The 22,815-nt window shown below is 30.6% G+C and overlaps 2 protein-coding genes and 1 pseudogene across 3 annotated transcripts; 1 reads left to right on the top strand and 2 right to left on the bottom strand.

Moving 5' to 3' along the window:
* Positions 1-2,855: 2,855 nt before the first annotated feature.
* LOC129314353 (thylakoid lumenal 19 kDa protein, chloroplastic-like) lies at positions 2,856-3,843 on the top strand. The gene is given in 2 exon segments (XM_054957770.1): positions 2,856-3,145; positions 3,148-3,843. Coding segments are annotated over 2 exon segments (726 nt in total). The 5' UTR covers positions 2,856-2,940; the 3' UTR covers positions 3,669-3,843.
* A 1,598-nt stretch (positions 3,844-5,441) lies between these two features.
* Positions 5,442-7,107, bottom strand: LOC129312340 (uncharacterized). 2 transcript variants are annotated; one of them, XR_008593533.1, is made up of 2 exons: positions 6,725-7,107; positions 5,442-5,777 (listed from the first exon to the last, which is right to left on the bottom strand). XR_008593533.1 is itself a non-coding variant. In XM_054954897.1 (2 exons), the coding sequence occupies exons 1-2, from the start codon at positions 6,900-6,902 to the stop codon at positions 5,465-5,467; spliced, it is 408 nt and encodes a 135-aa protein (XP_054810872.1). In that variant the 5' UTR covers positions 6,903-7,038; the 3' UTR covers positions 5,442-5,464. The 2 variants fall into 2 exon arrangements, 1 of the variants encoding a protein (XP_054810872.1); XM_054954897.1 differs by having other exon boundaries at positions 5,442-5,694; positions 6,725-7,038.
* A 3,813-nt stretch (positions 7,108-10,920) lies between these two features.
* LOC129314601 (zinc finger protein WIP2-like) lies at positions 10,921-15,599 on the bottom strand (annotated as a pseudogene).
* Positions 15,600-22,815: the final 7,216 nt, after the last annotated feature.

The following is a 22,815-nucleotide window of genomic DNA, read 5'->3' as shown; positions in this document are numbered from 1 at the left end:
ATGTGATTACATTATTAAATAAAATATTAACCTAGAAATAGGAAGCAAAACTAAAATAAAATATTAAACTAATATCTAAATTATTAAGTTAATCAATTTGGAGCAATCCAGGGATATATTTATCCATGCAATCATCCATGAAATTCTTTTATGTTTTTGGCCCACTAGTTGATTGTCTGTCTCTTGGCTTTATTTAACCACTTTTGTATTGTGATTAAAATGCAAAAGTTTGTGATTAAAATCTAATAATGAAACAAAGAGAAATCAAAGAACTCAAACAATCAAGTGTAAATATTTCAAATTAAAATATACTAGAAAAACATGAACAAATTTTTTAAAAGAGGATTTCTTTTTTTCAAAATCTATGTGAAAGAAGGCAAAATTTTTAAATAAAATTAAGCATAAAAGAAAATGAAGAAGGGCATGAAAAGCAACAAAATAAGGAATGAAAAATCAAATGAATCAAACACTCAAAAGAAAAAAATAAGAAACTAGATGAAAATAGAAAGTGAAGGGCTTACTCAAAGAGAAGAGTACCTTGCAATGATAGTCAAAGACCAAATTAGGAAAGATATTTAAAATAGGACAAAAAAAATAAAAAACTAAAAGAAAAATAGAAAATCACAATGATAAGAATGTAACTAATGGAGCCAAAAATAGAAAAGAAAAAGTAAATGAATAGAAAAATCTTACCGCCTAAGTTTAATAAAATAGGCAACTTTGTTACTTGTAATGGAATCTCTCAAATTAGAAAACCTTTTCACTAATATTGCAATTCTCAAACTTGCAATTTTTCTTTTTTGGAATTTTCAGATTTTTTTAGCACACTAATGCTTTTTTTTTTCAACACAACTAGGCCTTTTTTTACCTATTTTTGTACGAATTTTTAAGTATTTTTTTTCTTTTTTTTTTTGCAAGGAGGGGAAAAAGGTTGCAAATACAAAATTAGAAGAAGTAGGTAAAAGATATAGATATGGTTGCAAAAGATGAAACTAAAGTGAAGAACAATGTAAAAGGAAAAAGAAAGATGAAAGGAAACTAACAAACTAGTAAGCTTAGCTCTGATGCCAACTGATAAGGGATGCGAAAGTAGAATCATGTAGTTAGGAATAGAATCCTGAAACACAAAGCAAACACAAGAAACACAAAGGAAAGGAACAAAAATATGGAAAAAGAGGTCAAAATAAAGACAAAAACACAATAGAGATCAAGGAGAAGATTCTCTAAAGCATCTGCCTTTAACAATCTTAACTTCAAAAATATTATAAGAGTTGATTAAGCTTTTGATCATGTTTGTATTCAGGATGCCATAAACTCTAACAATAAGAATAATCTCATTATTCAAATTCAAACATACCTTACAATGCATATTTATAAATAGACTTATTTAAGACTCAAAAACCCTAATTCAAAAATCTTAGCTTGACGAAAATAATAATAAATAAATAATTAAAAATCAACGATGTAATCTAGATATTATATCTCAAAAATCATGGGATTACATTTTTAAATAAAATCCTAATCTAGAAATAGGAAACAAAACTTAAATAAATTTTAGATTAATATCTAAATTATTAAGCTAATCAATTTAGAGCAATGGAATGTGTCATTATTCATATAACCATCTATGTGATCTTTTTATGTTTTTGGGCTACTAATCGATTGTTGGCCTCTTGGCCTTATTTAATCACTTTTACATTGTGAGCCTCTTAATCTTGTTGGGCTTGTTGGACATGTGAGATTCATACTCTATCAAAAGATGTTCCACAATTGAAGCTATTGTCTACTGAAGAATGAAATTAGAGGCTGGGACAAGTTTCAGCTGGTTTCGATGGGGGAGAGATACTGAACATTTTGGGGATTAAAAGAAAAGAGTTCGGCATTGTCATAATCAGCGGCACAAGTTTCACTGGCTCTTACCTCATAGATCATTTGATTGTAGAGGGTGATAATATCATCGCTGATATCTTTCACCGACAAGAAGAAAGTTTCCTTCAAATCATGTGCGTCTTCGGTTTTCTTTCAATGTTTTGGACTTAACATTGTCTTCTCCTCAGTTGGTCCCTCTGGCTACTTTCCTATCTACAGGGGCTAACATTTTTAATGAGAGAAAGTTGAAGTAGGAAATGAAAAAGAAAAAAAAAATAGAGGTACCAAATTAAAAATTGAGAAAAATTATTGGTACCAATAAAATGGTTTTCCACACCCAAATGCATGAAATTAGGAATTCAATTTGCACTTTATTTCCTGCCAAAAAATTCAATTTGAAAAAAGTTACATGATTTATTTTTTAAAAAATTTACAAACAAGGACATGGGGAAATAAATAATAAGCATTAAAGATTATAAAATCTTGAAATTGAATTTAAGTATCCGGATTCTTTTCCACAGCTTACAAATCATTATAATGATGACCAAAATATCCATAAAAATAAACTATATGCATAGTATGGAATTTTGGATCATTCTATCTGGTTGGAAAGTTTAATAAAATATTTTGTTTATAATTAATTTAATCATGATTTAATTATAATTTAAATGTAAATTATTAACCCTTAAACTAGTATCTTAATCGATTTGACCGGTTCGATCTTTAATAGCTTGACTAAATGTACAATTTTTTATATTGGGATACTTTGATCAAAACATTATTTTTTTTAAAACTGAAAAAATAAAGAATATAGTCCTCAAATTCAATTTTAACATTTGTGATCTTAATGGTTATTATTGATTTTTGCATGTAGTTAACCGTGATTTTTGGGAAAACATTACCCCTTCTAATCACGACGTGGCACAATCTTATTGGTGATACAAGAGCCACATAGGCATCAAATTCTTTCCACGGCCATTCTCCGCCTCAGTAGGATTTGGATAACGAAACGTAACGCATGAACCTTCAACCTCTCAAAGGGATAACGTTTCCCACGTAATCCAAACCGCCATGGCCACCCTCTTCTCACCACCACCCATCTCCTCGTCCACCTCCGCCGCCGCTTCAACCACCGCCCCATCCAAACCTTCTCTGTCTCCCAAAACCCTCCTTCCCATTTCATCCTCCAAGCCACCGCTCTCCGTCGCCATAACCGCCGCCGCCATTGCCACCGTACTCACGACCACTCCTCTTCCTTCCTTGGCTGATTCCTCCGCAACTACCAAGTCTACTACGGCACGGCCGCCAGCGCCGCCAACTACGGCGGCTACGGTGGAAACTCTAGCAAGAAAGACTCCGCCGAGTACGTTTACGACGTCCCTGAGGGCTGGAAAGAGCGCCTAGTCTCCAAGGTCGAGAAGGGAACGAACGGAACGGACAGCGAATTCTTCAATCCGAAGAAGAAAACAGAGAAAGAGTACCTCACTTTCCTTTCTGGATTTCGCCAATTAGCTCCGAAGGACACGGTTCTGAACAATTTGGCGCTGTCGGACGTGGATTTGCAGGATCTGATAGCGAATGCGGACAGCTTGACGTCGGAGGAGAAGAAGGACGAGAACGGCCAGATCTATTACGTGTATGAGATCGACGGGGTTGGAACCCATAGTTTGATTTCTGTGACGTGTGCCAAGAACAAGCTTTATGCCCATTTCGTGAATGCTCCTACGCCGGAGTGGAACAGAGACAAGGAGATTCTGAGGCATGTTCATGAGTCTTTTAAGACTGTGGGATCCTCCTGATGTTGAGGTTGTCTCTGGTAATGCATGATTTTTCTGTATTATCAACATATTGTTTATGTCATGCTTGGAATTCTGCTATGTTTTGGTTTCAATCTGATACGGAAATATTGAAATTAGCATGGCCGCTGTTTATGACATTGTCCATATGAAATTTAAGAGAAGTCTTAGCTGTTAATTGTGGCTTCTGAGTTGAAAGAAACATTTTCTTGTTTCTGACCAAGAACGAAATACTGCTCTGGTTGTAGCCTGAGATTCCCACTTCTTAGTTATCCTGCATTTCTCTGTATCATGGGGCAAGTTCGAGTGACTAATGCAGATTTGACTAACACTAATAGTCTTGGCCAAAATAGAAAGCTCACTCTTAATTATCAGGGATGCTTAGTATTGAAATTCAAGTCAATTCGGTGGGTATGCTATTGAACTAGTGCCTTGCTTGACTCAATGAAATGATTTGTTCGTAACTGATCTGATCTAGTTTGATTATGATTTTTACGTCAGTACCTTGCTCGCATACGACCAGTTTAATAACCAACTGACTTTAAGTACGTTGTACGCATGCATGCGATGACCTTCTAAAAGAATTCTTGAATTGAAGTTTGTGGACACTGTTGCTCTGATACTAGCCTCATTGATCATTCTTTTTCCCGGCCAATCTCATCGATCATTGTTTACAATCCTTTTCTTTTTGGATGATGAGTGCATTAATTTGGAACTAGAATATGTATATTTGGGAAGGACTGCATTTTCTTTATATATATAATCCGCACAAGTTGAACCATCTTCTCCATAAGTCTCCTCAAAATTTGATCTGAGTAACTTAAGACTAGAATGGAGAAAAACATGGGAGAAATGCGCTAGTTATTTTTTGGGGTTGTTTGGTTGATAAAAAATAAAGGGAAGGAGAGGGGAGCTTTTGCTTGGTTTAAAAATTGAAATTAATACGCGTTGGTCCTAGTAAAATGATTATGGTCACATAAGCACTAGATCTCAAATTGTGTGAAACACTTTTGAAAAAGTGACCCTCCATTAAGCCCGGATAAATTTGACTCAATTAGATAATTATATCAAAAGATTATGTAGAGATATCCTCCCCTCCTCTCCAAATTAGGGTTTGGAGTAGAGGAGAGAAAAAGAAAATTAAACTTAGACTAATTACCCTTATTATTAAAAAAATTCTAAACTAGTTTTTATTCTAAAACAATTGTATCCTTTTCTCCTTCTCTTTTGACTCTTACAATAAAACAATAAGTTTTATTACCTAATAAAATGGAATACATAATTCATATAGGTATAAATTTAGGGGGAAAACCCGCTACTGTTTGCGGCTATAATCCTCACAACACAAACTACAATATCTTCTCCCCATCTTCTTCTTTTTGGCCAGCTTCTCCACATCTTTATTACTCGTTTAAGACTCACAACAACAACAACAAATAGTTTTTTTTTTTTTTTCATTAAGCGCGGTCTGTTTCATGATTAAATGATATTGATTGTGTGTTCTTTCAATACCCTAATTGAGTACTCTATATATCAAGCCTCACTACCACCAAACAAAACAAAGAAAACTCACAAGCACCGTCATAAATCAGCAGCCTCATGTCTTCAATTTTTAGGTGGGGAAGTATTCGTGTGTAATCTCATACGTGAATATGCTGTTTTAAATCAATGTTGTTCTCTAAATAAACAACAAAACCATTAATACAGAATGGGAATTTGAGAGAGAGAGAGAGGAGAGAGAGAGAGAGAGAGAGAGTGTGTTGTGTGTGTTGTGTTAGAGACAGAGAGATTAGAGAGAACTAGTACAAAGTGAAACCATCGTCATATGAAACATGGGAGGCTCGTCTACAAGGAGGGGCATTCTCATCGTACTCAGCACAACAGCTCCATCGTCTCTTCCAATTGGAGCGACCAGTGTTGGTTCTGTTGTCTCTGTCGTTCCATTTGTACACAATCACTCCTGATTCGTCTGTCCACTCCCCATCTATCCCTTGGTGTGGTGGCGAAAATGAGAACAACCCTTTGTCTCCTGCAATGCAACACCAACACAACTTTAGGCATCTGCATGGGCTAGTTTGGCTGGGCTTCTGCTGAAGACAAGCCCAATATGACCTGAAATAGTTGTTCGAGCTGTAAGTTCTAGCGATGTTTTTATATGAAATCCGACTCAATCAAACTCATCAAACATTGTTGGGTCTATTTGGGACACATACTCAAACTCAAAATTCCGTGCAAGCTCATTTGATGTTGGTATGGGATTCAGATTAGTAAGAAGTAAGAACAGTTTATCCTCATTATCTGTAACTAAGCAAATGTTTCAGATCTTATAAACTAAAATGCATAATGTTTTTTTTTTTTTTGGTGGAAGTGCATAATTTTATTAATTCTGATAAGTTGTAAATGATTAGATGATATATACCTTTATAGATTCTTGTTAAATCTTGCTACTCCAAATCCAACTTTTTAAACCAACTTGATAAAATAAAAAAAAAAAAACAGAAAACTATACAGTAATTCAGAGAAGAAACACCCACAAAATAATCCAAAATTTTTATAATACGTTGATACATATGGTTTTAAACGATATCATTAAATTTAAAAATAACTAAAATTATTAAAAGCATGTTAGTGGTCGACCGTAACTGGAACAGGATTGACTCCAAACAAGTTAGTGGATACTTATGACCAATAAAGAAGTTACACTTGTAATACCAAGAGGCCAGAGCACTAATTTAGTCTTTGAAAATTGATGAATTTCGGGGAGTGTAGAAGATTGCGACGTAATTTCCGTAACAAGGTTCAGATATCAAACGGACCAAGCAGGAATAAGTTTCAAGACAAGACAACAAGAAGATAGAAATTTTTGTGTAAAGTTTTCCAAGGATAGTCTTGCAAAGAGAGATCGGAAATCGCAAAAAGAAGAATCCAGAAACAGATCGATTAAATATCATAAATCAGTGGCTGCTGAGTAAGGACCGAAACGAAAAGAACATGGAAGCGAAATTGGGGGAGAAATATTGGATTGTCATCGGAAGAAGCGAGTAGATGAGAAAGCATACCGTTGGCGTGGCCATGGAAAGAGCAAGCAATCGGGGAATTGTCTTGATCGGAGTAAAGAGTATTACATCGCAAGCATCGCTTCTTGGTCTGAATCTGAGAGTACGACTTTACCGGAAATTTGCGACGCGAGGCTTTGCACAGAAGCAGGTTATTAGGGAGACTGATCGCTAAAGCCATTCAAATTCGTCCTTTCGCAGCAGAGATAACCAAAACAAGATAGCGAGAGTGAGAGAGCGAAGGAGGAATTTCCTGAAGGCACTGCGACTCACGCCTCATGGTTCCTGCTAAGCTTCCAGAATGACTTTTAAATATTTTTATCATTTTTTTAATTAGAAGAATCAAAATATTTTCATTTATTGACTTATTAAAAAATAAAATTATATATAAACATTATAATTTGCTCTTTAATTTTTAAAATGAAATAGTATATATAGTGTATAGTACAGAACTTGAGAAATCAATCTATCCATATCTGATAAGTAGTTTGTCTTGTTAAAATTTTTTACAAGAAAAGATTAAGTATTTAGCCTTATATACTTAATCTATTTTTATATAATAAAAAATAATAATTGAATTTTAATACATTAATAATATAATAATAAAAATTTAAAATTTATTATAAAATAAATAATCTATAAATGATATACATTTCTTGATTTAAGTATATAAAATTAAGTATATAAATTTTTTTAAGCTAATGTAAGTTTTAGCCTTTTAAATTTATCTTAATTATTAATTTGATCTCTTAAATTTAAATTTTATTAATTTAAATTTTTAAATTTACTTCAGTTATCTATTTGGTCCTAATCATTTAAAAAGAAAGTAACACTGTTAAATTTTGTTAATATGGATAATAAAGTATTGATTGTATCCGTGTGCGTTCACATTCAATGCACCGAAGGCACATCAAGATGTGACCAAATCATGGCATTTTATTTCATTTTAAAATGATCTTTACTGTTTATTTTAAATTAATTTTTAAATGTTTAAATATTATATTTATTAATATAAAAATTATAAAAAATTTTGATGTTAAATCTGGACTGTCTTTCATGCTCATCTAAGAATGAGAATCATGGTTCTTATTATCTTAACAAGATTTAGACCATTCAAATTTAAAATTTTGTATTTTTAATTATATTTATCAAAATATAAATTTTTAAAAATATAAATTTTTTAATCAATTTGTTTATTATTAATTTGGCTAGTATAGATTTAATCTGACTATCCAAGTCTAATTTAATATTAAAATTTTTATAATTTTAATAATTTAATTGTTTGAATATATTTTGGACAATTTAGGTATAATCTGGATAACTATTTAATATAATTTTTTTATAATTTTTACATATAATCTAAATGTATTCTAGACAATCCAAATTTAACATTAAAATTTTTTATAATTTTCATATTAATACATATAATATTTAAAATATTTAAAAATTAATTCAAAATAAACAGAAAAGATCATTTTAAGATAAAATAAAAGGCCATGGTTTGGTCACATGTGATGAGTATCGAATGCGAACCGGCATGTATCCATGTAAATTAATAAAAAAAAAGTGCAATTGTTTAGTTGTGAATGTGAGAAATTATATTGAAAAAAAGTTAAATGATTTGAGGGTGAATTTGTTCTTATTTAAGTATATATATACATATCAAGTCATCAATATGTTTTACAAATTATATTATTTTAAAATTTAATTTGTATTTTAAAACTTAAAGGACTCATGTAATAATTTAAAAAGATATAAGGGACTAAATTAATAAAAATTAAATTTATGGAACTGAATTTATAATTGAGATAAATTTAAAGGATTGAAAATTTTACTATTGCTTTTTTCTTTTTTATATGTAAATTACACAACCATATCTTAATTGTTGTTGAAGTTATATCAATTTTTTATAGACTTTTAATTATTTTCAAAACCTCTAAATGTATACTCTCTTGGCAAAAATTGCACGCTTCAACATTCGGAGAACTCATGGCTACTAATGCTAATAATGCCATAATGCCTTGTCACTCCCTTCACAAAATGTATAACGTCTACTTTTGTTTCTCTTTAGTTCTTTTTTTCTATACATTTTTTTGTTTGAATCGTTGATATCAAATTTTAACATATAGTCAGATTAATTTATACTTTAAAAAACAATTAAATTCAATTTAGAAGTACGTACGTGTAATTTGCCATGATATTTTGGATTGTCTTGTTTTTGTTATTCAACCAAAAAATATACAAAAGATTAAATTAACTTTACTTACTAATAAGAAATCATAGTTAGTGAGAGCAAGGGTCACCTGGATCGGATATGATATTCTGATCTCTGAGTTTATACAAAAGATTGAATTAACTCTACTTATTAATTATTTAATTCCAAATTTAAGTTCTCTTTAATTTGATATACAAATTAAAAAAATTGAGCATGGAGATTTGTCTTATGCTTTGAAGAGGACGTACGTGGACATTAGGGCGCGTGTTAGGGATCTTGTAAGAGGTATGTCTTTAAAATACAGATCCTTCACGAGGAGCAGGTAAGAGATTATTATTTGCAAGGATAACCTCTTCCTAACTAAGTTGTTATACATACATAAGACTTAGAATTTGAATTCTGACAAATTTTCAAGAGACGATAAGAGTTCATAGCACTTACTTCAACTTGATGAGTTGGTGGATGATCCATGATTTTAATCGTTGTATACATATACTCTCTTCATTCAAAATAGTATTTCAAGGTATAATTAATATACTTTTTTAAAAGTATCTATAATAAATAAATCACTTTATATATTTATTTTAAAATGAAACATTTTGTTAAATAATAAGAATAATATGAAAAGATTGTGCTAGTTTTAAAATAAATAATTATTTTATTGAAGAGAAGATTCAATTAAAAATACTTTAAATTTTTAAATGGACAAATTATATATATAAATCATGCTCATACATTAATGCATATATAATAGGGTAAAGTAGCAAATTGAACCATATATTATTTTTCGAGGGGCATTTGATAATCTAAATTATTAGATGATGCAAAATAAATCACGAACTTTAAAAAAAAGTACTCAGTATCTTGTCATTAACTTTGATTGACAAACATTATATGGAGCCCATTGTGGCACGACATGGGCACGACACAACAGCATGATAAAGATGTAAGTTTAACCTCAAATTTTTTTCAAGGAACATTGGGAAGTTCTACTATAAAAAAAAATAGACAGCAAATACATTCCTCTTGATTTTGACCCAACACCATTTATTTTTATTTATGAAACTCACAAAATATTAGTCTCTCCAGTCTTCTTGCCTTGGTTCTCAATCTCAACTTAAAAACAAGAAGTTTAAAGAGTTTTTATATGAAGATATTCACAAGGGCAATGCCAATGAAATAGAAGTTTGATTTTACTATATATGGAAAAAGCTTAGCTTGATTCTAGCTTAATTTAGTTATAAATTATTTCTTCTACTTTGTTAGTGTTGTCTTTATGTATATCTTCATATAAGAACTCTTTAAACCTTTTCTTCTCAAGTTGAGATTGAGAGTAAAAGCAAAAAGATTGAAAAGATTAATGCTTTGTAGCTCTCATAAGTATGAAAATAACTAGTGTTTGGTTAAAATTGAGGGAAATGTGTTGTTTGGACTTTTTTTATAGTAAAAGCTACCCAGTACTCCTCGAAAAATAGTTAGTAACTAAATTCACACCTTTACCATGCTGATGTGATGTGCCCGTGTCATGCCATATGTCATTGTGGACCCCACATAATGTCTATTAGCTGAAATTGATAGTGGACTACTGAATGCTTCATTTTTTAAAGTTCGTGATTTATTTCACATAATCTAACAGTTTAAGTTACCAAATACTCTTTGAAAAATAATATATAACTAAATTTACACCTTCAGCCTAAAAAAGTTGAGTAGATAATTTTTACCTTCTCTTTTTAGCTCAAAAGACTAAAAACTTTTCATGTGCATCACAACGGACAAACTTTATAATTTTGATTACAATCGTTTAAAAGTAATTTAATATTTATTCTAAAATGTTTAGAGTTATATGATATCCTGAGCTAATCACTTTTATTTCTGAGTTTCAGGGCTTAATAAAGCTTATTATTAGCTCTAATTTAAATTTTGTAACTAACAACACTGTTTTTTTCTCATTAGATTGCTATACATAAGGCATGAAAGTCACCAAGTTGGACATATATATCACTGCTATCATCTCAAGATTCAATGAGACATATATTTACATATCACAGAATCCAACAAAGCAAACATAATGCAATAACTAACCCAAAAGTAAGTAACATCATGCATGATTAAAAAAACACACACACGTACAAACACAGTCATGGACACATCAGAGAAGAAATTAAATACATATCACAAGCTAATATAATATATAACAGAATGATGAAACCTTGCTAGTAGCTAGCTGCATTTATAGATGAGTACGTTCTGATCAGTTCTCACCATCTTGTTCAATCTCAGAAGCAGGGTCGTCTTCTTCATGAAAGCAACAATCATGAGAGGAGGCAAAAGTAGGAAAAGTAGGTCCATGGCCATGGCCGAAGGCCTTGACATGATCTTTAAGAGATCGTTTGTGTTGAAGTCGGAGCCACAGAGACAGAACCAGAGCTTGCCGCAGTTCTTCTCGTGAGTTCGCCAGTCACCTTTGACGGCGAATGGCTTGCCGCATTTCCGGCACATGTAGGGTTTGATGCCATGTTTTCTCTTGTAGTGAGTCTGAAGAGTCCTGAAGTCCTTAAGAGGCCTGGCTCGTGGATGCTCAATGTTGTGCTTGCAATCTGGTGCACAACAGTAACATGGAAGTCTTAGCATTCCTGATGGTTGTGTCCCTTTTAGAGAATCTGGTCCTCTTCTGAATTGCGATCCATGTCCCCACATATGCATCTGTAATGCCACCAAAAAAGCCGTGATCATCAGTCTTTTATCTTCCACGTGATTTTGATAGTGATGATACACGCACAGGGACTTCTTGAACAAGCTCTCTTCACACAGGTTGGCTGGCTCGCCATTCTTTTTAACGATAGTTTAGATACTAAGATTTTTTATGATCCACCTTATATGAGTACATATCCTAGTACTATTACCATCTCTCTCTCTCTCTCTCTCTCCATCTATTATAGTATAATTACATATTTGGAAATCTGGGTGAACTCACTCAATAACAATAAGTATTTCAATTACAACTACTAAATTTTATTAATACTTGAAAATTATCAAGATAAATTAACACCCCTCACATAAGCTATAGTCTCCTCTACAAATTTGAAATTTGATGTTTAGTTTTTTAAGTATCATATAACAAAATCTTTGACAACAATTTAATTAAGTCAATAATTATTATCATGTCACGTAAAACACTCATTAAATAAATAGATTTATATTTCTTACTAGAATCAAATCATATATTACACTTAATATAGACTTCACAAGTGTTGTTATTACACAAAGATACACACACACAAAAATATTTAAAAAAAAGCTTTCTATTATGAGCACAGTTCAAAAAAAAAATCCATTCCAAAAGATTATTTTGTCGAGTTAAAGAGCCAATTAAACTTATAAACCACTTTATGATGCTTCACAACATGAGACTCACAACACTCTTCAAAATTTTAAAAATCACACTTTCCCACATCATAAATTGTCTTCAATTACAATGTTTGTTCTATTTTTCTTGGGTAAATCAACCCTTGATTAGTTTTGCTTGTGCTATTACAATACTCTCTCTTACACACATCATATATTATAGTTACAGGTATTATAGAGTAGAATATACTAATACTACACTTGGATAGGCCTTATTACCATGTGTTATTAGAACATGGTCTCTCACAAACATGAAAATAAAGTTCGAAAACATTGATTTTTAGGTACATGAGAGATTACACCTATCTAAATATCCACACGCACATGCCCCATGTATTACACTTATAGCTAGGCCTTTTTTCTCTTTCAAATTAACGCTGTGATTTAACTGTTAGCTGGCGTTCAAATGTCATATATAAGTAGACTTACATCCAAACCTTTCTCTCGTCAATCTATAATTAATGTTCCTCTTAATTTAGTGTGAGTGTGTGTAACTGATAAACTGACCCTGTTGTCGGCTAGTGCTATCATGATAGTCCCTATAGAAACTATGAAGTTTAAACTCTATCAAGTAAGTAAATGTAAGGCATTTTTAAATGAATTAAGTATTTAAAAATGTAAAATATTTTTAATTTTTTAAGTTGAAATTATTATCTTTTTTTTTAAGTGTCTCTATTAAATAAATCACTTTATATTTATTTTAGGGTGAAATATTCTATTAAATAAGAGTAAATATAGAAAGATAGGATTAATTTGAAGATAAACTTTTATTAGAGAATGAGATTATGCTAAAAATGCCTTACATTTTTTAATGGAAAGAGTATATTTAAAACTAGTCTATGTTTTCCTTATTTTATTTTTCTTTTTTGCTTCCTAGACAAATATTATCATTGATCAAAAACTCAAATATAACGCAGCAAAGTTGCAGACTAAAGTGGAAGAACCACCGACAAAGGAAACAAGCGAGTGAACGTGTGTGTGACTGTATAAATTTACACACACACTCTCTCTCTCTCTCTCTCATGTTACAAACACATGCACAAACCCATCCTATTAATCGCTTCCTCTTTTTGTTTCAACTTAGTTTCATTCAATTGCAAATTTCTGAGTTGTTACAGACAAAATCAAGATAGATATAGGTTAATTAGTTGCTTGTATATTGTTGTGATGGTTTTCAAATTCAATCCAGATGTTCTACGATCAAAAAGTGATTGTATGTACGGATAAAGAGATGAAAGGAAGGAGAAAGGGGGACGAAAATGTAGAATTTGTTGCTTTCCATTTGAATGCTTCTAGAACACTAAAAGATCTTATTTACTTCAAATTAATTGTTTAAATGAAGAAAAGTCCTAATTAATATTTTATGAAAGCCCTCAAATGGGCAGAAAGCAAAACGAAGTGTTTAAAGTTTGATTTACCATCTTATTTCTTAAAAGCTGATGCCATGACATGGCTTATTATTTTCTCTCTAACTATGTTGTGGCTAGAAAAGATAACTAGAGAAGTTAAAACCATCTAGAGATAGTGTCCCAAAAAAAAAGAAAGAAAGAAAGAACATAGAAGAGAAAAGTCAAGACAGGCACAATGAAAACCTAGTAAATATTTGAAGTTTCTTTGATATACATAACTGTAAAAATTGATGAGAAAGCTCGCTCTCATTATATATCCAAGTGTTTTAGCTACTGTTTTCATCATGTTCTCTAATTTCCAACGTTGAGGAGTAAATATTTAGATCTCTCCGATATATATATATATATATAACCAATATGTGAAAGATGAACTCACAAGCTTGATTCATGTCAACAAATAAAATCAAAACAAAAGAAGTTCTTAAGATAGTTTTGTTATACCTGATTTCAGATTTCCAGAAAAAGATGAGACAAATTAGCACAAACTTGAAGTTCGTACGATTTGTACAGAAAGTTCATTATAGCTCAGATCTATCGCTGAGGTTTTCTTTTTCTCAATTCTTCGTGAAATATGCAAATCAAAGGTATAGGAAGAGTGGATCATCAGCCTTCAGACACATGAGGTCCCAAGGTATATGCTTTCATCTGATCAAAGATAAGTCTTCTATATAATTTTTTTTACTGTTCAGGTGCTTTGTTTACAGACTGAAATCTTTCACAGACTGAATAAGCTCAGACTCTCACAGACAACTGAATTTTGATAAAAGAAATATCTGAGTCCTGAAAGAGGCTGTTAATAATGTGTCTAGCTTCTTTTCATTCACTCGTGCAGCACAACGTTCTAGGTGACACATAAAAGTATATATAGAAATAACATTTTCAAAGAATTGTAATTGATTAACTTTTTTTGAAGAAAACAACATTAGATAATCAGTTAAAGTACTGGTAAGAAGTCTGAGACAGACCAAACAGCGCACGTTCAGATATGAATCTTTAGATGAGAGTGCCAAAAACAAAAAATTAAAGAAGAAAAGTTCAAAACTATGAAAAAGAAAGAACATATCTGTGAGAAGGGAAAAAATTAGGGACTTCTCTTAAATCAGATGAATTAACGAGAAAGGAAAAGAAATAACAAGAATCAAGTACCTGAAGATTATTGTATCGATTGAAAGTCTTTAAGCATAGAGGGCAAGAGAACTGAGTAGGACCAATGAGAATCTGGGAAGGGGTTGGAATCCAATACTGGCCCTTGTTTAATCTCTCCAAAGGGTATCCAGAAACCAAACCAAGTTCCTCTTTTTCAGTCATTTCGACAGAATTTGAGATCTGCCTGCTTGATGACCCCATATGAGAAGAATAAGAAGATGATGAAGTGTTCATGCTAGTAGGAAGCCCTATTCCTAGGGCTACAGTCACAGTTCCTCTATCGTTTTCGTCTTCGTCGTCATCTTCTCCACATTCTTTTTCCATTCTTTCATTCTTTTCTTCATCTTCCTCCTCTAGGGCTCTTTCAGATGGTTCAGTACTTCTTGTGAGGCTTAAATTGTTTATGAGGGGCAGGGCTTCTTTGAGAGGAGGGGAATTTGGAGGATGGCCTAAGGTGGAGGAACTAGAAGAAGAGCTTTGGAGTTGAATAATGGAAGATGGTGCTGGTGATGTGGAGTGATTATTAGAGAACTGAGCATGAAGAGGGTATAAGGAATTACAGACGACGTTGGATTGATGAGAAGTAGAGAAGGAAGAGCAGTGAGGAGGATGAAGAAGAGGGATGAAGTTGAACCAAGACTGAGGATCTGTCATGGTGAATGTTTTGGTTTGGATGGCTTGCTTCTTTGGCCAGTGTTGGAAAATCAGTGTATAAATATTATTTTGTGCGCTTAATTATATGTGAGTGGGAAAAGATTAAATACTGTAGAGAGAGAGAGAGGATATGGTGATGAGGGGAAATGGAGAGCCATATGGGCATGTTTCAAGGTAAGGAAAAGTTGAGGTAGATTAGGTCAAACAAGAAAAAGGTAAAATCAACAAAGGTTATATATATATGATATATATATATATATATATATTGCAGGGAAGTCGGTCTTATGTAAAGAAACTCCATATGATTCGTGTCCATATATTTATGCACATTCACTTATTATTAATTTGGTGTATGTGCTTATTTTTCACTACTGGGATTAATTAAAGTGTAAACTGATTGACATACTTATTTAATTTATCGACCCTGTAATCTATATAAATAAATTCTTTGTGTTGATATTAATAACGTTTTGAACCAATGACAGTAGAGCTAAGGATGTATTGCACTGCTTATTAGTTAGAATTAATTACTGATGTATTCGTCTGTTAAACATCTTTAAGAATATTGATAAAGTGGCTTGAACATTAGCTTAACTATATTATGATTTATTGTTCTTGTATAGTTTAATTAAGGATTCATGCGAACTAATTCTGTCATTCTACAAGTTAATATTTATAGGCTACATGCTTTGTTTATTTGTAATATTTTTTTGAACTATTTATTTTATTAATAATTATAATTTGTCATGTTAATAAGTTTCATTTTTAATTTGAAGATTTTACACAAGCCAACGTCTAAAAAACATCCACCCAAAACACTGGCCAGAAACTTAGCATATACATATGTACGATTCATGGGTTAGCATTCTAGTTAGTTGTGATGTTTTCTTAATAAGCATGTAGGTCTAAGACATATTATGAGTTTATGGGTGCTGTGGAACATAATAATGGGGTGGAAGGTAAAAGAAGATAAAAAAGAGGGAAGAAATTACCCCCTGCGAAACAAGAAGAGGAATTAAAGGCTTTTTAAAGAGAAAGGCAAAGCCGGAGTCAGAAATTGGACTTGCAGGTTGTCTCCCTGTAGAGAGAGAGAGAGGCACACACATATATATAACATATGATTATATTGTGCAATTAATTTTTAACTTTTCTCTATTTAATTTCTCTCTTCCTCCAATAAGCAAGCAAACGAGTAGTTGTTTCAGGCTTTACCAGCCTCCACCTTTTGCCTGGGTCCCGTGTCTATACTGTTTAGCCCTTCTTATATTGTCATATTACTTCCTAGACATATTATCTAAGGAGATGACACTTTGTAAAAAATAAATTATAAATATTAATTGAAACAATTACAATAAAAAATCCCAACTGTAAACTAAGATCTCCTTTGATTACTATAAAAGAATAGAAAGAGTTATAAAAATTAAAATAAAAATAAATTAAATCATCCTTTCCTCATAAGAAGCATGATAAAACTTATTAATATATACTACAAATGTGATAATCATCACATCCTCTAAAAATTTCATGAATCATGATTCTCAATTTCATAAACTAAATTACTCATTTTTTTATGAATATGCTTGCCTATCCCCTTGATTCATCTTATTTTATCTTTATTTTTTTGAATATATTCCATTTTATTCTTTTTTAGTAAGCAAACGGGACCTAAGAGTTATTCCTTCCATCCCTATTTATATAAGAAGCTTTCTAGAATCTTTTTTTTTATCTTTAAATATAAAAAGTTGTTAGAATATTTTTTTTATTGTTTCAATAAATGGATTATTGTACCTTATTACATTGGAAAGGAAAAAAGATAAGTACTTATTAATTTACTTAAAAAATTATTTTTATTTATAATAATTAAGGGTAAAATTGAAATATTACTATGCTTTTAAGTAGATAACTAACTTTTATTGATTCGCGTGATTCGTTTAAGAATATCTTATATATAGGGATAGAGGAAGCATATTTAAAATTTAAATGTTTTATATTTGTAGTGAGAATCCCTGAATTTATAATTATCTAAATTAATAGTTATAATTAAAATTTCAAAATTATTTTGTCTGGAATTTAATTATTATAAATTTATTATTTTAAAACTTTAATGTCATTCTCCCGATATGTTATCATTTGGCTCTAGAGTGCGAGTCTGAATTTGTTGCCCTCTTTGATCATTTCCAAATCATCAACTTATTATACTCCCCCCCCCCCAAAAAAAAAAATCCCACGTTGCACAAGCACAATGAACATGTACTCTTTCCTGTTCAAATTCTAAAACATTTTTTCTTGGTTAAGTTTGGCATATCGAAATTATATTTTCAAATTCACCTTTCTATATAATAATTAATATAGGTATGAGAAATATAATTTAACTAAACACTTCTTCTCATTCTGCAGAATAAAAGGGCTGATTGAGGAGGGGAAAAGGTAAGGCATATTATTTTTTCATGAAAGTGAGGAAATAAATATTTTGTTGACATGTGAAATATTATTAGAAATGTCTTATAATTTGAAGTTGAGAGGGTCATATAGATATTGAAGGTAATATAATTATATATAAAATAAGCATTCCATGGTTTTAGCATCGTGCTACATATGTACTACTCCCTGTTTCTTAAATTATAAGATAATTTTGAAGTAATTTTGTTATCTCAAAATATAAGATAATTTAAAAAATAAGGTTTTATTCATGATATTTTTTCAATAATATCCTTCAAGTGAAAAGATAATTAAAATGATCTTGTAATGTAATGATTAAGTATGTAAATTTTTAAAAGCTTATAGTTTTATTTTAAAAAAAGTATTATTGTATTTTATTTGGTATGCGTAATCTGATTTGGAATTCTCTTATAACTTGGGGGTGAGAGAGTATTTAATAAGGTGCATTTCTTGTACACAAAAAAATAGCAAAGGCACCAAGTAGAGAATGACGTTTGAATTGTCTGTAATTTAATTTTCATTCTTATATTTATATTAAAGAGTTTGCAGATATGAGTGTCATGTATATCGTCTAGTGAATTTAATTCGTCAAACCCTTTTACAAAGAAAAACCTTTTGCAGAGAGAGAAATTTCCTGAAAGAAACAACCAAGCTTTCAAGTTCGAACACGTGGACCTCATCTTGTCAAGCACACAGCTCAATTTGGTGACATTTTTTACAGGTTGGACGCGTAGAGACCAAAACCACACATCACACACATTTTTATGTGAGCTTGAAGAGTGTTGTGCGTCTCTCTATTTATACAGACATAGATATGGAACAAGTAGAGGACAGTGAAGAAACAGCGATGGCCAGAAGCTAAGTTTTGGTCTAATAATGACACATCATTCTGGGCTTAATTTGCAAGGAGAAATGAAAATGATCTCTTGGAAAACTTCCACCTTAAGTTATGTATTATATAGAGATAGAAACACATACTTTTGCGTGTGCGTGTGCGTGTGTGTGACATTTATTTGCTAGCTGGCTATGATCGACTTTGTGTGTTGTGATGATTGAAGATTTTTGAAATAGAACAAATTAATTATTTAATTTTTATAGTTTTAATTTAATTGTAATTCAGTTTTTAAATTTTGTATTCGTTATAATTCAATTTTTATAATTTTAACTTAATTTTAATTCAGTTATTGAACTTTACTTTTTATAATTTAGTCTCTATAATTTCAATCAGTTAAACATTGGTCCTTAAAGTTTAAAAAATAAAGCTATAAAGATTAAAAATATTTTAAACTTTTAATATTTATAATATATAATACTTATAAAGATTAAAATGGTTTAGTAATTTAAAATATTAGTAATAAATTTTAACATAATTTTAATCATTATAATTTTATTTTTTAAGATATAGTACCCAATATTTAAGTGGTTAAAATTATAAAAATTGAGCTGTAAGAGTCAAAATTGAGGCACTGATTTATAACTGAGTTAAAACTTTAAGAATTGAGTTATAATCAAATTAAAACTTTAAAAACTTAATTATAACAAGTCAAAATTTAAGGATTGAATTACAATAAAATCAAAATTATATTACATTAATTAAATAATTAATTTTTTCTTTAAAATATAATATTCCTTTCACTCTATTAAGAATATATATATAAAACAAAAAGTGCTATATTATTGGATGGAGTCAGCTACTTCTATATGGATTGTAATATCAGATTTGGTAAAGTTTTATATTGACTATCAAAGACCTAACGCAATTCTCTTCTTTATATTTTAAGTTTTTTGCTATAAAATATATGCGGAGCTAATTAAAGATGTTTAAATAAAAATTTTCTTGTTTTCTTGGGTTCACCCAAACCTAAACCTTGGCAAATAACTCGTCAAATAAAAAATTTATTTAGGAAAAAAAAAACCTCACTTAAATGAGAAGTAAAGGGTTTAAGTTGATTTTTTTTTTTTAATGGCAACTTTTCTTTTCCGGAGCCCTAACTAGTCTGAATAAAATATGATTGGATCAATCATGTGTATTTAAAGCTTTATATTATAATAGTAGATAATTTTTTTTAATTGAAATGTAAACTAAAAGCTTGTATTAACTTAGAATAAATTAGACAAATATTATATATCAAGAAACATAAAGATCTAATAACAACTCATTATCAACTCCACCTCCCTCAAAATTTAAAAAAAAAAAAAAAGTCTTTTAGTTCACGAGCATTATTTCTAGCTAACCTCTCAGCTATGACATTGTTTTTCTACCCAAAACATCCTATGATGACTCCTTTGTTTTTCTTCCCTCATGCTATGATGACTCCTCCTCTGACGTTTGTGACTGAAATTGAGAATTTTACAACTTACCCCATTTGTTTTTTCCACAGGTTCTCTATAAGACCAAATAGTAATAAGTTAATTGTAGGAGACATATTAACAATTAATTACTTCTTTGTAATTTTTTTCTTGAGCATAAAAATTGAAAAAAAAAACCTTTAAATTTATGGAATATATAAAACAAAATAAGATAGAGCCGAATAACAAGATTATTAGAACATATAATAAAGTAAACAAAATGTCTCGTATGACTTCAGTAGTAATTGTCTCTCTGCTATAGCATCTACCTTGTATGTGTGAAAGTAATGTTCATGCCCAAAAAAATAAAAATGCTCTGCAAAACCATTGATTGAATCTGCGTGTACCATGTATGTTGGCAAAAAGAATCTGTGCGTACCATATAAACTTTCAAATTTCATAATTAAATCATAACGAGAAAAAAATAAAGTAATTTTAAAGATAATTTCAGGATTCATGATCCGATCGCTTTCATTGGGTTAGAGAAGAAAAAGGACGAATAATTCCCTTTGTCCTTGTGAATGCATTATTCCATGGATTGACAGCAAAAAAGACAAAGAAAATCACGTTTTTTTTTTTTCATTGCTCGCGCGCCTGATCTTATATATAGCACTGTCCCAGATCCAGTTGAGAAGACTTAGTAAGGATCAGACTAAATCAAATCAGGCATTTACAGAACTTTTCGGATGACATGCCCTATAAAATAAGGGTTTTAACACTGTTTAATTATTAATATTTGAATTCAAGATCACTAATTATGTTAGAACAATTTCTTATGAGTTGAACCAAGTGCTCAAAGCTCTGAAATTATTTTTTCTGTACAGAACACCCGACGTCTTGAGGACTTAGTAACTCATAAAAAAAATAAAATTTATTATTTTATTGAAAAATATGCGATAGTAAAGTAAAGAAAACTCTTAATAACAAAATGATAAATGGTAGAACTAAGACCTAATTGTATTCCTATTGAAGTGTAAAAATGTTTAGATGAAAAAGGAGTGGGATAGCTATCTAAGTTATTTAATGAGACCTTATGGTCTAAAAAAATGCCTAACAATTAGAAGAAAAGTACCTTAGTTCTTATTTATAAAAATAAATATATATTTAGAATTGTGCTAACTACAAAAAAATTAAACTTATGAATCATAAAATAAAATTACAGGAAGGAGTGATTGAGCATAGATTAAGATTGAAAACTTGTATTTCTGAGAATCAGTTTGACTTCATGTTAAATAAGGCAACTATAGAAGTGATTTATCTATTAAGGGGATTAATAAAAAAGTATCAATACAAAGATAAAAATTTACATATGATTTTTATTTTTTATTCAAAAAAAAGCTTATAATCATATGCTAGGAGAAGTACTTTGAAAAGTAACTTTGGAAAAGAAGGGAGTCTGGTTCCCTATATTAGTACTATACAATATATGTGTGAAAGGGCAACAACTAGTTGCGGAAAAAAGAGAAGAGATTAATTATAAATTTAAATTATGAATAAAAACATTAAAATCAAACAATTTTTGCCTAAATAGGAGTAAGAAAATATTTGCACTGTAACTTTAATAAGATATCAATTAGTAGTAATTTAAAAGTGAAATTAAGAGATCAGATTATATTTCAAATGAAAAAGTTTAAATATTTGGGAGCTATTATTTAATATGATGGAGAAATTAATAAGGATATTACACATATGATACAAATTAGGTGGTTTAACTAAAGAAAAACTAAAGGAGTTATTTGCGATTGTAAAGTACCTCATAAACTTAAAGGCAAGTGCTATCGAACTGCTATAAAACCGACTATATTATATGATAGTAAATGTTGGGCTTTAACAGGACAGTAATAGCATAAAGATAAAGTAGCAGTAATAAAGATGTTGAGATAAATGTGCAAACATATGTGTAGGCATTAATGAGGAGAGTGAAATAAATAATTTTGAGCCCCATTAAAAAAGATAGAGAAATGTTAAAAAGAATATTTTTGAAAATCATTCATTAAGGCCTCTTAATTAATAACATTTTTAAAAACTTAATATGTGTGTGTGTGATAAATTATAATAATATTATATAATTTATGTAGCGATTCCATCCAGTGAAATAAAACCTCTTATTATTGTGGCAAAACATCGATGTCTTGGTTTTGCCATATAACAGCTGAGAAAATTTTAACAAGAACCATACTAATTCAGACTTAGCATTGACAGTCCCTTTCCAGCGATAGGCGATCTACTGCAGAATGTTAACGCTACTCTACATTTTTAAGAGCCAAACTTGAAATCACTGACATAGCCTGAAATTAAGTTCTCTTTTACCAGAAGAAGGGCTTTTTTTTTTTTCGGGTAAGACCAGAAGGAAAATACGCCTAAAAGAATTGGGTAATATATGTGTGTGTGTGTGTGTGTAAAGTGTCACATCCTTAATTAAAACAGATGTGGTGTAACCCGCAATTTCAGGCAACATGCAGAAACCCATCATATCC

Source organism: Prosopis cineraria, unplaced genomic scaffold (genome assembly GCF_029017545.1).
Source record: "Prosopis cineraria cultivar Desert tree isolate PC_DT_omini unplaced genomic scaffold, ASM2901754v1 PC6, whole genome shotgun sequence".
NCBI lineage: Eukaryota > Viridiplantae > Streptophyta > Magnoliopsida > Fabales > Fabaceae > Prosopis > Prosopis cineraria.
Note: the sequence above shows the minus strand (reverse complement) of the source record. Positions and strands in the feature narration are given on the sequence as shown.